Source organism: Podarcis erhardii, assembly GCF_964252035.2.
Source record: "Podarcis erhardii genome assembly, chromosome: 9".
In the NCBI taxonomy this organism is placed as follows: Eukaryota; Metazoa; Chordata; class Lepidosauria; order Squamata; family Lacertidae; genus Podarcis; species Podarcis erhardii.
In genome coordinates, this window is record NC_138512.1 from 2,077,281 (window position 1) to 2,095,193 (window position 17,913).

The window sequence follows — 17,913 nt, forward strand, 5'->3', positions numbered from 1 at the left end:
ACCTTCAAAAAGGAATTGAACTACCTTTTGGGCCTGGAGCACCAGGGGTACCGACACCCTTGGACCCTGAAGACCCAGCGAATAAGGTACCACCCCCAGAAAATTAACCAGATTTATTCAGGATGTCTCTGCAACTTTTGAGTTGGAATATAAATGGCTGTAACATTCCGGTAAAAAGAAGGAAAATTTTTCACATATTAAAAAAAGAACAATTGGACATTATTTGCTTACAAGAAACACACGTGACTAGGCTCCACAGAAAAGTGCTAATAAACAAAAGACTTGGCCAGGAATTCTTATCCTCGGACAGAGTAAAGAAGAGAGGCGTGGTGATATATGCAAAAGAGAGCCTGTCACCTAAATTTTTATTCAAAGATGAACATGGAAGAATTTTAGCAATTTTAGCAATTGAGATACAACATCAAGGAGAGAAGATTTTGAAATTAGGAATCTATGCACCAAACGAGGGGAAATCGGAATTTTATAAGAAGTTGCATGAGACTATGCTGGACTATCTGGACTATAACAACATCATTATGATGGGAGATATGAACGGGGTCGTATCAACTAACATGGATAAGTCACAAAGCCAAAACGTTACGAAAGATGGCAGACTACCAAAGACTTTTTTCGAAATGACAGACAATATGGACTGGATTGATATTTGGAGAACAAAGAACCCCTTGGGAAGAGAAGGAACATTTTTCTCTGAGGCCCAGCTGACTTGGACAAGAATCGACCAAATATGGATAACTAGAGGTCTGGCACCCAAGGTCAGAAAGGTGGAAATCTGCCCAAAGACCTGCTCCGACCATAATGCACTGAAGATGGACATGACATTACTACCAACCGGTTCCTTTAGATGGAAGATGAATGACAATTTGTTTAGAGATCAGGAGATTACTAAGAAGGCCCAAAAAGCTTTGAAGGATTATTTTGAGATAAACATGAACACTACGGTGGAAAAAAGAATTATCTGGGATGCAAGCAAGGCTGTGATGAGGGGGTTCTTGATACAACAGAATACTATAAAGAAAAGGATACAAAATGAGAGGAAAGATAAGATTTTGGAGAAAATTAAAGAATTAGAGAAGAAGTTAAGATCAAATCCGAAATCACAGCCGACTCTGAGAGAAATTAAACTTCACCAAGCACAATATTCTAAACTGATAAACCAGGAAATAGAGTAGAAGATCAAACTAATGAAACAAAAAACTTTTGAATCGACAAATAAATGTGGGAAACTGCTAGCGTGGCAGTTGAAGAAGAGACAAAAATTAAACACAGTTACAAATCTAGAAATTGAAGGAAGAAACATTCAGAACCCCGCGGAGATTAGAAAGTGCTTCCAGAGATATTTCAAAAAATTATATACTCAAGGGCCGCAAGATGAGGTTGAGATTAAACAATTTTTGGAAAAAAATGGACTAACAAAATTGTCACAAGAAAACAGATCAATCCTGAATAATAAAATAACACGACAAGAGATTGAACAAGCCATTCAGAACATGCAATTGGGCAAATCTCCAGGGCCAGATGGCCTGACCTCCAAGTATTATAAGACATTAAAAGACTATTTGATTCAACCACTGATGGAGGTCAGCAACGAAATTATGGAGGGGAAGAGGGCGCCGGAATCGTGGAAGGAAGCTTTTATCACATTGATACCAAAATCGGAAGCTGAAAAGACACAACTCAAGAACTATCGTCCCATTTCCCTTCTAAATGTGGATTACAAAATATTTGCAGACATTTTGGCAAGTAGACTTAAAAGAGTTTTAAATGAAGTAATTCATAAAGACCAGGCAGGCTTTCTCCCAGGTAGACATATGTTTGCTAACACAAGGAACATTATTGACATTTTGGAACTTTTGCAAACAGACATAAACACAAAAGCAGTGTTAATCTTTATAGATGCGGAGAAGGCCTTTGATAATATCTCTTGGAAATTTATGAAGGGAAATTTAAAAGAAATGGGAGTGGGACGGGGTTTTGAGAATGGGATTGATGCAATATACTCAGAACAAAAGGCCAAATTGATAGTTAACAATGTGGTTACAGAAGAGTTCAAAATTACAAAAGGAACGCAACAAGGCTGCCCGATTTCCCCTCTGTTATTCATTTCGGTTCTGGAGGTGCTCTTGAATATGATCAGAGGGGACCGGTTGGTGGAAGGGATTCAGGTCGGAGCGAAACAATATAAACTTAAAGCCTTTGCAGATGACCTAGTTTTGACATTGCAGGAGCCAGAATCTAGTACAAAAAGAGTATTGCAACTGATACAAGACTTTGGTCGGGTGGCGGGATTTAAACTAAATAAACAGAAAACTAAGGTGTTGGGAAAAAATTTGACAGATACAGAGTCAGAACGGTTTCAGAGAGAAACAGAACTAACTGTGGTTAAAAAAGTAAAGTACCTAGGGGTAAATATAACAGCAAAAAATCTGAGTCTATTTAAGGATAACTATGAAAAATGTTGGTCTGAAATTAAGAGAGACTTGGACAGTTGGACAAAATTGAAGCTTTCTTTGTTAGGCCGAATTGCTGCTATTAAGATGAATGTATTGCCAAAAATGTTGTTTTTGTTTCAAACTTTACAGATTGTGGACAAGACGGAGTGCTTCCGGAAGTGGCAGAGAGATATTTCCAAATTTGTCTGGCAGGGCAAAAAGCCCAGAATTAAGTTTAAGATATTAACTGATGCGAAAGAAAGAGGGGGCTTTGCCCTGCCAGACTTAAAGCTGTACTATGAAGCCGCAGCTTTCTGCTGGCTAAAAGACTGGCTACTTCTCGAAGACACTGATGTACTGGATCTGGATGGTTTTAACAATGCTTTTGGCTGGCATGCATATCTATGGTATGACAAGGTTAAGATCAATAAGGCCTTTAAGAATCATATTGTCAGGAAAGCAGTATTTAATGACTGGACAAAATACAAAGACTTACTGGAAAATAAAACTCCAAGGTGGCTTTCACCTCTGGAAGCTAAGGCCCGAAAAAGACCCAATATGGAGGCCAAATGGCCAAAATATTGGGAAATACTAGAAAAAGATGGAGACAATTGGAAATTGCAGAGTTTGGAGAAAATGAAGGATAAAGTGCTAGACTGGTTACATTATGCTCAGATTAAAGAAGTCTTTAAAAATGACAAAAAGTTAGGGTTCCAGGTGGAGAAATCGAAGCTGGAAACAGAATTGTTAGAACCAAAGACTAAGGTACTTTCAAGAATGTATAACTTGCTGTTAAAATCGAATACACAAGACGAAATGGTTAAATCAGCTATGATAAAGTGGGCACAGGACATTGGGTATAATATCATGTTTGAGGACTGGGAAGGGTTGTGGACCACTGGGTTGAACTTCACTGCATGTAATGGCAGATGCAACTGATGGACTATATGGAACTAGCCGAGATGACTGGCAGAATCCGAGACCTGGGAGAGGAGAGGGTTGAAGAAGATTGGAAGAAATTCAAGATTTATTTTAAAAAACACTGTAATTTGGTTGAATGTTAAGAAAGGACGCCAGATCATAAATAATTGTGCACCACTAAATTAGAAGGAATTAAGATGATAAGTAAATTTGAGAAAAAATTATAAACCTATTGGAGAATTCATAGATTATATTTAAATGAATTTGACACAAGAGTGTAAACAAGATGATAAATTGCTGGCAAGAATTGACAATGATGTAAATGGGAGCGGGAGGCGTGAGGGAGTCCAAAGATGTTAAGAAAAGATGTTATGATATATGTTATACTGTTCTTTATTTTTGCATTTATGTTTAAAAACCCAAATAAAATATATTTTTTTAAAAAAACACCAGACCAACAAAAATCAACGCCTTCTTGAACATTAACTCCAAGTAATGATACTGTCACATTATCCCAGGCTTAAATATGAGACAGAGGGGAAGATAAAAACATGTTTTCAGGTTGTCTGTGAGCTTGTTTTAGGGAAATGTTACAAATCAGGCATAGGGTTCAGTAGATCATGTAATGGAGTTCAGGATTCATAAAAGGAGAAATTCTGGGCATTGGGAGGGACATTCTGTGCTCATCACTTACAGTTGCTTCAGTGTTGTGAATCAGGATCCATTTTTTAACCATGGGAGTAGTTTATTTCTCCCCTAAAACTACACATTTATAAGGAAATGAAAAATCAAATCAAAAACAATGATTGAAAATACAAAATGGAATGTGCAGCATTGGTCAAAGTATTGTTTCAATATAACACTTTTAGTATTTTAATAAGACTTCTGCTTCAATGGGGTCCGTCCCTTCAGGATGTCAGAAGAGTGATGCCTTAAATGCAGTGTACCTGCTCACATATTTGGCTGTCTTTAAAATTCCATTTGGATTTAGGAGAATTAAGGGGTTCCTATCTGTGTTCACTGAAGGGTTTTCAATTTCATTCTGCCTATTGAACTAAAAAATGTGAACTATTACTTTGTTGATCTTGTTCTTGACCTGAACTGCATTACGAACTGAGAATGTGTTCTTAGTGAATTGTTAAAAGTTCTTTGAAAACTTGTAAATCCCTGTAATTTATGTTCCTCTGGTCTCCATCTCTTCTTTTTTTCCCTTCTGTTTTTAATTTGAGTACTGTTCTGTCCAAGTGTGCATACTTGTAAAATGCTGGTTTTTCAAAGTACAATTTATGGTTGCAACCATAGGGTTTTACAACAGTCCTAAAATTATAATAGATTCCAAAAAGCCAAATTTGGGCCAAGCAGCTCTTTTATATTATTATATAATAAATAATAATAATATTTTTATTATATTATTATTATTATTGTCATCATCGTCAACTTACCAAGTTTCCCTTGTCTAGCTCTGATGTTGACGATTCTCGCTAAGACATTATGGAAGAAGCTAGTCACTTAAGAGTTTCTCTGGAAGATGCCATTAGCAGCTTCACTCTGAGGCTCAAGATGTCTACTGTTATAAACCCTACTCACATGACAACAGTTCCCCTTTTAAAGTCTATGGCACTGATAGAAACTCAGATAAAAGAGCAAATGGGAGGATCTTTCTGGCTCTGTGCATACTGAGTCCCACTGCAGTACAGCATGCAGTCTCCTTCCCTTTTTGGTTCTGTGTCGCTCACAGGCGTCTCTCATCCCCCCCCCCCAACACACATCTGGAGAGGCATTTGATAGGAGCAGCTCCCATTTTCTGACCATCTTTGAATCCTGTCTCCTGCCCTCCGGCAGCTTGCTCTGCCTGCCTGCAGGTATTCATCGCCTCTTTGCAATATTTCTGTCTCGTTTATGACACCTTGAGTGAAAAAGTGTAAGGTTGTGTTATTATGGTATAAGGGAGAGAAGATAGGGTGCAGCAAGAGGGAGGGAAAAAAAAGGAAAATGGGGTGGGAAGTTGACAAAACAAAAAATTATTATGTATTGGAGTGTATATGTGAACTTTATGAAAATTTAATAAAATATAATTGGGGGAAAGATAAAATTAGTTTCTCCTGTGCAGTTACTGTACATGAAAAGAAACTGTGAGGACAACATTTTGAGCTGAAAGGTTTTTGTTTTGTTTTTAATCAACATGTTCAGCTTGGTTTTCTCTCTGTTAACATTTTTCTGTCACCCTTGTGCCTTATTTTGCTCTAGCTTCCTCCTTCCAGCTGATCTGGGAAATCGGCCCCTGTTCCTCTCATGTTGTGCTGTCTCCATTTCCCAGGTGATTGTGCAGTCGGGCCGCCATCCCACTGTCCTGCAAAAGCTCTGCCAGCTGCCTTTCCAGTACTTCAGCGATCCTCGCCTCATCAAAGTGCTCTTTCCCACGCTAATAGCTGCTTGTTACAATAACCCCCAGAACAAGGTGATCCTGGAGCAGGAGATGAGTTGCGTGTTACTCGCCACATTCATCCAGGTACGTGGTTTGTTTGTGTATCTCTGCTTAGCCATTTCTGTGCCTATGAAATAAATATGCATTAACTTACAATAAAACCAGGGTTTCTTTTCTTCTCTCTCCAAAATGAAAGATCCAACATGTGTCCAAGAGTTTTTCCCCTTAAGGAGCAGACATATGCAGAGTAATGTTAATATTATGTTCCATTCTTATTTAAATTAGCAGGACTAGTGAAATGTTGAGGAACTTATATTTAATAATGGATGGGCAAGTCCTTAAAGCCTGCAATCCTATAAGTGTACATTTTTATATAATCAGACTCAAATGTAAAGATAAATGGAAGTACATATATACACAGAGAAACAATGCTTTTTATCACAGATTTTGACTATTGATAGGGTTGGCAACAGTGTATACCAACTATGCTAAATATGCAAAGTTTTAAAACTCTAATTTATGAAAGCAGCCATTTCTGCTTACTTGAACTGTGTATGTTTGCGATATCATTCTGCATCCTGTAATTTTATTTAAAAATCAGGTGCTACACACTTATATTATGGAATTACTATTTTTTTCTAATTTCTGAATGTGCCATGTTTTAGAATTGTTGGAATTAATAGCTGTGGAGTGTTTTTTCCTTCATAGCTGATAGCATATCTCTGCCACCCACCAAGCCCTCTGCTCCTGCCCCTTCTCTCCACCTCAGAGGTGCTTGCAAGGAAGCGGAACTTCAGGGGTTGTGCCTGGACAACTGCAGCCAAATGAAGAAAATTAAGCTTTTTTGTTAATTTATCCAAACAGGCTAAATGCATCGTCAGCTTTTAGGTAGCTTCATAGTTTTACTGCTCAAGATATTAGGAATATAGAAAGTTATTGTAACATATGCATACATAACTGAAACATTTTAGCTCCTGAAACATTTTTTTAATGCATAAAACAGCAACAGCTTGCAAAATTTTTTTTTTTTTTAATGCTTCTGATAGTACTGTTCAGAAGCAGATGCTGCAAGAAGACCCCCCCCCCCCCAGGAGTGCTGGTCCTTATGTGGATAAGGAGTTGTTTGCTTTCCCAGATAAGCAGCTGGCAGTCAACTATTTGATTTGGAAAGTATATCATAAATAAAATCAAGCTTAATTTTACTGAGAATTGATTTAGGTACTTCAGCATTTTGATTTCTGGTCTGCATGAACATATCCAGCTCAGCAGCCTGAAGATATGTTTGTTTCTCCCAGGCTTTGGGGGAATGTTTTAGCCATCAGAAACAAAACTCTAATGTAGTAATATTAAACAAACAAACAAACAGGCTGTAGAAAATGCAAAAAAAACTCCCCCACCCCAGATACTGTGAATGAAAAACAGGCATGCATTTGTTCTTAAATTTCAACTTGCTATCATGGGGAGACACAATCTGTGCGCCTTCCTGAGGCAAATATCCTATTTATTTCAGCAGGGAGAGTCCTCCCTCTGCGGGGGAATGTGAGATAGCTGACCCCAGGATTGGAAAATAAATGTTTACCATATGGAAGAAATGGGGGAGGAAAAAATGGTCTGGTTGCATGCATCTTGGGCTGTATAAACATGCAGTAAAATACAGAAAATGTATAAATGTCTTATTATTAGTAAAACATCACCCTTACAACCTTGCTGCTGTATGGCGTCTTTCCTCTTATTGTCTAGGACAACAGCTTTTTTTTCCTTTTTGTTCCTAAAACTACTTATATTAAAATAGAAGATGGTATTACTTTAGCAAGAATGTTTGAATTCAGCTTTCACCTGCTGCCTAGGGAATCATTCTCTCTTAGTTACATTTCATAGGGTACATAATCCAAGCATTAAAAGCCCAGAATTATGGTCCTCATGTTGACTCCTGAGAACATGAAGTAAAGATGCCTTAACGGGACTGAAATAGGGCAAAAGCACAGTGTGCCTTAAATATACCATCCCATCTCAAGGAAGCATTTTGTGTGTCAGGAGTTCCTGCACTGAGCTAATTTGTTGGGTCGGGTTCCATTTAAGAATCTATTCCCATAAAATATCTCAAAGTGATTTCACAGTAAGAACATCAACCATTTTTCAAAAATCCATGTGCACAAACAGTGAAAACACAATAATATATTTAAAGATTTGTGCCATGTAGAGAAATGATTCATTTTTCAGTCCATAATAGCCTTAAGCCAACAGTTCTATCTTTAAACCCCTCAGGAGAGTAAGCACTGCCATTTGTTCTCATTTGTTGTCTAAGACACTTTGCAATTCTCTTATCATTTTTGTTGCTGTTTATTTGTTTGCAGGTTTATAAATGAATTCACAACCAAAAGCTACCAAAGTAGTGTACAAAAAAATTACAAAATATTACAGACACATTAAACTAAAAGCAGTATTAGTATTTCTACAGTTGTACAATTAATATTTCCTAATAGGACTGGGTCACACTACTGGTAAAGCCTTTTTAAAAGTGTTCAATATCCACCTAAATATCAGGACAGTAGGAGCTCATCTAATTTAAGCTGGTAACTAATTCCAGATGACTAGAGCTGCAACACTGAGGCACCTGGTCTCTCGCACATGCCAGACCCGACCACTGGGGCATGTGGCATTACCAGCAGCGCCCCAGGTGAGGAGAATGGCTATGAGGCAGGAAAGTGACCTGGTATCAGTTGCTGCTGCTGCTGCTGCTGTTGTTATTGATATTAATTGATCAGAAACTCTGGAGACTGGCTGCCAGTCAGTGTTGGCAACCCTGCACTAAGTGGACCAGTGGTCTGACTGCGTATACAGCAGCAATGTATGCCTGAGTCAAAAAAACCACCTCAGCTACCACTGCAAACATTTTAAAGCAGTTTGTTGTTGATTATCTCTTTCCAAGCTGTTGTTTCCTGCAGCACCACTGAGACCTTTCCAGTCACTCCACAAATACATAGACTGATAAGGTCCTCTAGCCCAACCCCCTGCAATGCAGGAATCTCAATGGAAGCATCCCTGGCAGATGGCCATCCAAGCTCTGCTTAAAAACCTCCAGCTCCCGAGGGAAACAGTTCCAGTTGTTTTGGTAAATTGTGTTCAGCAACAGAGCTGCATTGCATTGCCTGAGAAGTCTTACAGTAGAACTTCTCTTTGTGATTCAGGCCCGCTGCATTGTACACCAGCCAGGAAAATCACTTTTGTACAGTGTACAATGTTTGTCATACCCACTGAAATCAGTGGACTTAGTTGGATGTCCTCCAGCATGATGACTTTGCGAACTGCCTTCAGTGCTGGAGGCTGCACTCCTCTGATCATCAGCTGCTGGGAATCACAAGTGGGGGGGGGGGAGAGTGCTCTTGCCCTCAGGTCTTGCTTGCAGGCTTCCCTTGGGCATTTGCTTGGCCCCTGGGAGGACATCACTCTTTTGTAAAATTGCGTGAGGGGGTGGTGTTTGATCTTCCCTCTGTGGTGCTGAACATTGTTGGGTTTTGTTTCTGTAGGATTTCACACAAAGTTCAAGCCAGACAGATAACCAGTCTTCCCAACCAAGGGGTAAGTATAATATGGCCCATTGGGAATTGCATAGCAATCGTGCCTTGTAGCTTTTAGGAGGCAAACAGACCAAAGTGTTGATTGCATCCTGCTCCTCCTGGATCATGTAGCCTCTGTCCTTGAGGGGAAGTCATTGCCTTCTGAAAGAACCTGGGAGACCTCTTCATAAAGAAAGGGATTGTCAGCCAAATAAAACATAGCAACACTGTGCAGCCAGAGAGTTACCAGGTGGTATTTGAATGTTGATGGCATTGTGTGGAAAATGATTGGCCCACAGCAGAAGGGATAAAGAGTTGTGGGGTGCTTTGAAGACTAACAGATTTGTTACTGGCATAATCTTTCATGGACTTAACAGAATTTCTTATGGAGTAGGCTTGGCCCAGCGATAGTCAAGATGTTGCAGATTCCCAACTCGTAACATCGCTGATCATTGGCTGTGTTGTCTGGGTCTTATGGCAGTGCACAACATCTAGAGGGCACAATGTTGGCTACCTACCCCGGAGCCAGCCTATGGTGCTTATGCTGTCATTTTCAAAGCAGCTGTGGGGAAACCTGTGGCCCTGCAGATGGCGATGGACTCCAGCTCTCCTCAGCCTCAGCCAGCATGGCTGAGGTAATGGATGATAGGTCTTGTAGTCTTGCAACAAGGAGAAGTCCTTGTACCAATTTATTCTTGCTTTGTAAGGGGTTGGAATAGATGGCCCTTGGGGTACCTTCCAACTCTCCAGTTCTGTGATTCAATGGGACAACTTCATTGGATGCAATCCATAATTTGTTTATTAGAAGCTTCCTTCCTTCCCATTGATTTTTGTACCACCCACAGGGATGATGCATCTGTTTTTCAAAATTGTAGCGATTATGTCTCTCCTATGTGCAAGGTCTATGCATGCAGGCCAAAAGAATGCAATCGGTTTCCTTAATAAAACCTGGCAACTGACTGCAGGACTGTGAACTTCCTTGAATGTTGCCCACCCCTGCAAGGGGTCTGCAGGGGCATCGGAGGGGGCCAGGTGCACCTCTCTTCTCTTCAGTTTCTTCTTCTGAAATGTTGACCTGTTCTCCAACATATAATGGGGATGACAATTTAATTTCCTGACAGAAAAAGAGTCATGTCCAGCCATTTTACTATCCAGAAACAAAACATACACAAGCATTTTTACCCTCCTGTTTTTTCATTTTACAACAGAATAGTTATGATGACGTTCTTTGTTCCTTGCTTGACAGAAAAGATCTTCAGTTCTCAAGATTACCTTGAGCTCTCTAACCGGTTCCCTCGCCAGACTTGGGAAGAGGCACAACAGTTCTTCTTGAAGAAAGAGAAAAAATAAGCGGTGTGCGTGTGTTTAAACTTTGAAAGCATCTTACCTTTTCCCGTTATTAAGTAATTTGTTGTTCTCTTTAAGAAGGTTTTTTTAAAGATCCTTTTATACTAAAAATGCGTATACTGTAGTTATATATATAAATATAATTTGCACTATTTCAGTCAGAAGAACTGTACATACTTTAAAATCCTGTTTATGGCTGTTTTGAAAATAAAGAGTTCCCCCCCCCCCCCCGCTTAATATGTGCCACATCAAGGATCCTTGTACCTTGTACTCTGTGGTGTAGCATGTCTGTAAAGCTGCTGATTTTTGTGTCTAAATATTGGCAATGGGCACAATGGATCAAGAAGTTCCATTGCACTGAATGGGGGCTGTGCTAGAGAGTTCTAACACTCTCTTGCTTCCGTTCATTTCTGTGGGCTTTTGTGCCAGGAGAATTTCCTAGTGGAATATATCCATGGTTGCGTTCTGTATAACTTGTAATAAAATAATTTATTCTGTTTCATTGTCTGTTTTGCATAACTTTTTATACAATGCTCCTAGCATATTCAGTTATTTAGAAAGCACAAAATCCTAAATTTAGATAAATAAGCTATGGAAATCTAACCCAAATGCTTGGCAAAGCCATGTAAGACTCCTGGGCTTTGTGTCCACTTTACTTTACATTTTGTGGGAACGTTGCAGAAAAATGTGTACAGTCACAGCAATTGTTCTGAATTGTCTGTATATGGCAAGAGTTTTCACTAAACTTATTAAAAGCAATATCACAACTGTTGAGGTTGTTGTTGTTGTTTTTGTTCTCTACCTTGCAGGAAACTCAGCACTAGAAATCTGACCATCGTGGGACCATAGAGAGCTGCCTTATACTGAGTCTGACCTCTGCTCCATCTAGCTCTGTATTATCGGCAGCAGCTCTACAGATTTTCAGACAGGAGTCACTCCCAACCCACCTGGAGACGTCAGGGGTGGAACCTGGAACCTTCTGCCTGCAAAGCAGATGCTCTTTCCCTTTGTTCAAACATGCCTGGCCCCTGAAAAAAATGTTAACTTCTACTGTATAGCCTGCTCAGCAATGAAGCTCACTGGATGACGAACCTGTCACCCCATCCTGGCCTCATCTCCCCCACAGGGTTGCTGTGAGGATAAAATGGGAGCAGGGAGGGAATTGTGCACCTCCTTGAAGGAGGCTGGGTTGGAAAAGAAACAACCACGTCAGCAAACACAAAAGAGCAGCTGACCAGAGAGGCCTTACTTCTGACCCTCTCTCCCACTTCCACAATCACCATCTTCCCTTCCATTGCATTTGTTGAATGAATTGATAGCCCCCTCCCTTCCATAAGTATTTCCAAGGATTAAAATATCTCAGTTATGCAACCCTCTAGCACTTCCTTCCATATTCACATATGTTTCAGGCTGGTTGGGGAAAGGGTCCATCTCATACTGTTTTTTAAAGGCAAAAATGTTCTCACAGGAAATCACAGCTGTGTCAGAACAGATGTAGGGGACAAGAACCAGAGTGCATCTTTCCAAAATAGCATTGCAGTAAGCAGCAGTATCACAGAGGTAAATTCTGAAGTGAAGCTACCATAGAGAGCCACCCCACCCCCCATTCAGCCACGTTGATGCATTGCATATTTGCAGGCACACAGAGATATCAAAGAGAAGCAGTGATCCTATGCTATAGTTTCCTGGGGAGAAGGTCCATTGAATTTGGTGGCACATCTAACTCTGTAGGTTCAAATTGTAAAATGCAGTCAACTTTTAAAAAATGAGTTTGGACCCTCTGAAATGCAATGTTTGGTTTTTAATTAGAAATACAAACTACCTTGCCCTGTGGTCATTTTGGACAAGCCTACCCCCACGCACCTGTCAGTCACCTGACATCACAGTGCCAGTTGAATCAACATGACTCTTTGGGCCTTGGAGTGAGCGCCATCCCAGCAAGACTTGCTGCAAGCTATTACAGCAAACTCTGCAGTGCTCAGCCCATAACAGCGGAGCTTGCTGTCTCCCCCCTTCAACAGACAGCAAGCTTTGCTTGCCAAGAAACCAGGAGCACTTTCAGGCTCCTGGTTTTTCCTTTGCAGCAGCCTTACTTGCTCCACACCTGATGTCACTTTTGTCAGTTGTAAGCCTGTGGGTGTGGTTTGACGGAAACTTTGTGGGCCAAGCTGGGACCTGCGCAAGACCTAGTTGGGTTCATAGACCAGAGGTTTCCCAGCTCTGTGCTGGTCTGAAATTTTAAAAACTCATCAAAGGAAAGGAAAGTAGTATTCAGTCTTTGCTTTATTATTTTCATTCTCTTTTAATACAGTGGTACCTCGGGTTAAGAACTTAATTTGTTCTGGAGGTCTGTTCTTAACCTGAAACTGTTCTTAACCTGAAGCACCACTTTAGCTAATGGGGCCTCCTGCTGCCGCTGCGCCGCCGCTGCACGATTTCTGTTCTCATCCTGAAGCAAAGTTCTTAACCTGAAGCATTATTTCTGGGTTAGCGGAGTCTGTAACCTGAAGCGTCTGTAACCTGAAGCGTATGTAACCCGAGGTACCACTGTACTGTTGCCCTTCCATCCCAAGATGTCTGATTTAATGCCTATAAATTTCAGCTTGGGATCTGACTATCAGGAAATGACTTCAGAAAGCCACAATGAGCAACAAAATGGAGTTAAGTGTCCTGGTAGAATCAAGAATCCATGATACAGTTTCCTGCAAGAATAGACCAAAAAGGAAGGGACTGGAGGCATCTGACAAGTGGGATTTAGACAATTCCTTTCGGCTCCTTGACAGAGATGCTCGCAGGTGTTCCTTAATCCTGTACCAGGAAAAGATAGCTCATTAAGCCCATCTAATTGCGCACAGCACCATGAGGTTGGGCTTGGTTTTGAAAGAAGGCAGAGCTGTGCAAAGAAGTTTCCCTCCACCATTTGGCTTGTTTAAAAGGAGATCACCCAGATAACAGCAAGAATTCTCTGCTGGTGGCATTTTCCTACAAGATGTAGCCTGAGACAAACTGTAGAAATACTTTTGATCAGGATAGGTTTGCTAAAAAGCCGTAAGACGGCTGTGATTAGCCTTCCAAGAAACCACACCAGGATTGCAATTTTTCCTCAAGTCTCAATTTTTCCTCAAGTCTCATTGCTTGATGGAAACATGAGGGGGACACAGGCGTATCCAGGATTTTTGGTGGGGGGGCAGGTCTTTTGTTAGGGGGGCAGAACCTCAGTTTGCTATGTATTTTTATTTATTTTTATTGACTTGGGGGAGCAGCATCAGGGAGGGGTCCCTGCCCCCCTTGGAAGAGGAGGGTACACACTTTGCCAGCCTAGTGCCCTCCAGAAGTTTGGGACTATAACCCCCATCACAGGCATGCTGACAGGCTGAGGGGAGTTGCTAGACTGAAGCATCTGGGGAGCACCAAGCTGGGAAATGCTGGCAGGGCAATAACCCATTCATAGGTGTGTTTATCTGGAATTAAGCCCCGCTGAGCCCAATGGTGTAAACACCTTAGTAAGTGGATTCAGGATTAGTAGTTTATAGAACAATCTTAAGCACGTTTACTCAGTCCCTCCCCCTGAGGCTCAGGGGGGCTCCCATCTTTGTGTGCAATAAAGCTTGAAGTCAGAATCTTTCCACACAGGTCCATGGAGTTCCATGGCCAGCCCTACCATTAGACAAAAGGAGTTTGGTCAAAGCAGCTTCTGAAATTGTTGTATGTGTTTGTGTGTGTGTTTATTAAAAGATTTTCCATAAGTAACAAAAGTACATTCAGTGTCACAGTTTTCAAATCGTAGAATTCTTCATACAGGTCAGTTACAGTCAGTTTGAGACATTTTTGTTGAGGGGGAATGAGAAGTGGGGAGAGGGGAGAAAATAAAGAGAAAAAATGGTGGAGGGGGCAAGGTAAGGAAGACAGCAAACTTTCATTCTTTACATGGTATACGAGTGGCGCTTTTTTGACAGCGTCACATGGATAGGTGTCATATTTTTGTTGGCAGAGCAAGAAGTCAGAGGGCCCAAGAAATGGTTGGTTGCAGTTGATCGGTTGCAGTGTGTTTTGATGGGGGGGGGCGTTGCTGGCTTCAGTTAGCCATACTGATTCGTATGTTGTCTGGGGGTGGGACTGGTCATTATCTTGTTGGGCTGTGTATGTGATAAAGGGAAGCCCCACGGGGTGAAGGCATCCTCTTTCACTTGTCCCTGTGGTTTCGTTGGCTAGTTTTTCTAGTATGGCGATTTCCCATACAGTTTGGTACTAGTGGTCCATGGACGCTCCCAAAAGGTCTCTCCAGTTATGACACTCCTAGCTGCTGTAAGTGACTTATAAGTTTTTTGTCATGTGAGTGTGAGTTATTGTCTCAGAAGTTATTTAGTGGGACCAATTCTAGAGTTCTTTCTATTACCTGTTTTATTATTTTGCAGATTTCTTGTAAGACAGATATCCAAAAGGATTGAATTTTTGGGCAATCCCACCATATTGTGGAGGTATGTGCCCATGGCGGTACAGCCTCTCCAGCACCTAGGTAAGGTTCCTGGGTTCATCATTGCTAGCTTACATGGTGTTAGGTACAATCTGTAGATAAGTTTCAAAATGAGTTCCCACCTGTTGGCTGAGAGGGTTTTAAAGGGTGGTTTAGTCCACAGCTTCAACCATTGGGTTGAGTTTATTTCGTACCCTATGTTGTGTTCCCATTGGTCTTTGCTTGTGGTATTGAAGCCTTGGAGCTGTGTTTTTTATATTGCTGTGTCACTCTGCTGACAGCAGTTTTTCAAAGTTAGTCAGTGGCCTAGTATGTGCTGCCTTTGTTTCTGGGTGGCTTAAGAAGGAATGTAGTTGGTGACGGGCCAGCCAGGATATTTGGTTGTCTCCTAGTTTGTTCTGTGTTGTTGTATGGGGTTGCCATTTTTGTAGAAGTCTGTTAGGTGGTGTAGACCTTTGGCTTGCCATATCCTCATTTTAAAGCTCTGTGGAGCCGAGGGTGGTAAAGCTGGGGGATTAGCAGGGGAAGGGCTGGGGACAATGTTCCTACTTTTTCTTTCCATGCTTCAAGCATGGTCTGTGTGAACCTGTTATGTGTCATGGAGTTTTCTTTAGTTTGTTTTTGGAGAAATTGATACAGTGAGGTGGGGGTGTTTCCAATTATACCTATCTCCATTGTTTCATTTTGTCTTCTAAGATGTATGAGTTTATTTGGTGCACTTGGTTGTTGTTGTAGTCTAGTTCTATAATGGGAATTCCCTTTTTCTTTTGAGGAGGGAAGGTGGCTTTTGAATGAGAATATATAGTTTTTTCTGCCACTTATGGAGTTGGGTTGAGGGGATCCAAAGTGGGAGGGTTCGGAATAAGCAGGTTAATTTGGGGAGGGTTATCATTTTGATCATGGCTAGTTTGAGAAAGTGGCCTTGGTTCTACTCCATCTCCTCAGGTCTTTGTTGATTTCCCACCAGAAAGGGGTATAGTTTGGAAGGTATAGCTTGTTGAGGTTTCTGGTAATTTGTAGCCCTATGTATCTTAATCTGGTTCAGCAAAGTTTTTTCTTTGTGATGTCAGTAATATTTTTCTGAATTTAATTGGGGGGGTAGTGTTGAAGCACATAGACTCTGGTTTTGCAAAGTTCACCTATAGGCCTACACCATTGCAAAAGTGTTGAGTTGTTTTGGTTAAGGTGGTTAAAAGAGATAATCATTTAAAATCATTTAAAATAATAAATGTTAAGCTTGGCCAGCGACCAGGATGCCCAATTCAAAGCGGGGGGGGGGCGGATCCAGGGCGGGGGAGACCTCTCCTGTTTTGCCTCCCCTCCCTGGGTGCTCCAGGGCTGGTCTGGTGGCAGCAAGAGGGAGGCTTCCCTCCAAGCCGAAGAGAGTGGGCAAACTTGGAGGCCGTTCCGTGGGTGCCGGAGCCCTGCGAGGCTTGAGGGCCAAGGCTCGGGCTTCCCTCCCTTGCGCGTCTCGGTCTGGATGTGGCGCATTTCAGGGCGGGAGAGGCCCCGGGCCAGAGAGCAGCGCCTTCCCTTTCCAGCCCGAATCCATGTTCTCCGCGCCGGGAAGGAAGGGAAGGGAGGGATCCTGTCCGGGCCGGACCCTTGGAAACGCCGCCAGGAGACGGACGGACGACGAATTGTCTTTCTAGGCTACGTCGCGGCTCCTTCCGAGGAATCCCCGAGCGCAGCGAGACCCGCAGCAGCCCCGGAGACGAGCCCCCCCCCCCCGCGCGCGCCCGGATCCCTTGGCAGGCGATGCCAGCGCAGATAAGGAGCCGGCGGCCCCTCCGCCGTCTAGACAGGAGCCGCCAGAAGCGCCGCCAGACTGAGCGCGGCCTCCGCGCCCGGGGACGCGCCGCGCTCCTGCTGCGGGCACGAGCCCCGAGCGCGCCCAGCTGCCGCCGCCGCCCTCTTGCTCCGGCTCTGGCCGGCAGCGGCTCTGGGCTGGCTCGGCCTGCAAACGCCCAAGCGGCCAGGAGCGCCGGTTCCGACCGGGAGTCTCTTCCCGCCCCCCCCCCCGCCCCCCCCGGCCTGAGGTTCTGAGGCCAAGTGACAAGGCCTGGAAAGCAAGCAGATCCCCAGGTGTAGGTGGCAGCCATCAGAAAGCTCATCTAACAGATATATCTCTCTTGCCCCTAAGAACAGCCTCCATACCCAAGAACTGGAAAGTGGCGGGTGTGAAATCAGTTTTAAAAAGGGGTCCAGGAAGGTTCCAGGAAATTACAGGCTAGATAATGTCTGTTCTAGGAATACCAGTGGAAAGCATGATTAGAGATAGAATTACGAAGCACACAGAAGAACAAGTATTGCTGCAGAAGGACCAACCTGGCTTCCATAAGAATGAGTCCTGTCTAACTTTGTCGAGTTATCTGAGTGTGTCAATGTTGCTAGGTAAGATCCAGCCCACATTCTGTGCTTAGGCTTTGAAACATCTCCCTTTAGGGGAGAGGAATGTACAGATCTGAGAAGTGGGTTCCTCCAAGGATCAAGAATAGGAACTCTGCTTTTTAAGTCAGGAGTGAGCAATGAGGTGGCCACGTGTCCCAAGGACACCACATTTCTCGAGGTAAGATCAAGAAGGGATTGCAGGGAACTCCAGACTGGCTGAATGGACATTATAATAGGAAATGCAATACAACATAAGCAAGTGCAGAGTGTGTCAACCTAGGCCAGCTCCTTTTAGGGTTTTTAACCAGCATTGTTGCTTCTCTGGTGATGTGCTGGTATTTCTGACCC

At 42.4% G+C, this 17,913-nt stretch overlaps 1 protein-coding gene across 1 annotated transcript in view; it reads left to right on the forward strand.

The window, feature by feature from the left end:
- SCAPER (S-phase cyclin A associated protein in the ER) overlaps positions 1-11,472 on the forward strand; it is a 216,213-nt gene extending 204,741 nt beyond the window's left edge. Inside the window, exons 30-32 of the mRNA XM_081876511.1 lie at positions 5,689-5,880; positions 9,324-9,375; positions 10,600-11,472. Coding sequence (XP_081732637.1) covers positions 5,689-5,880; positions 9,324-9,375; positions 10,600-10,703 — 348 coding nt within the window. The 3' untranslated portion in view covers positions 10,704-11,472. The remainder of the gene's footprint in view (positions 1-5,688; positions 5,881-9,323; positions 9,376-10,599) is intronic.
- Positions 11,473-17,913: the final 6,441 nt, after the last annotated feature.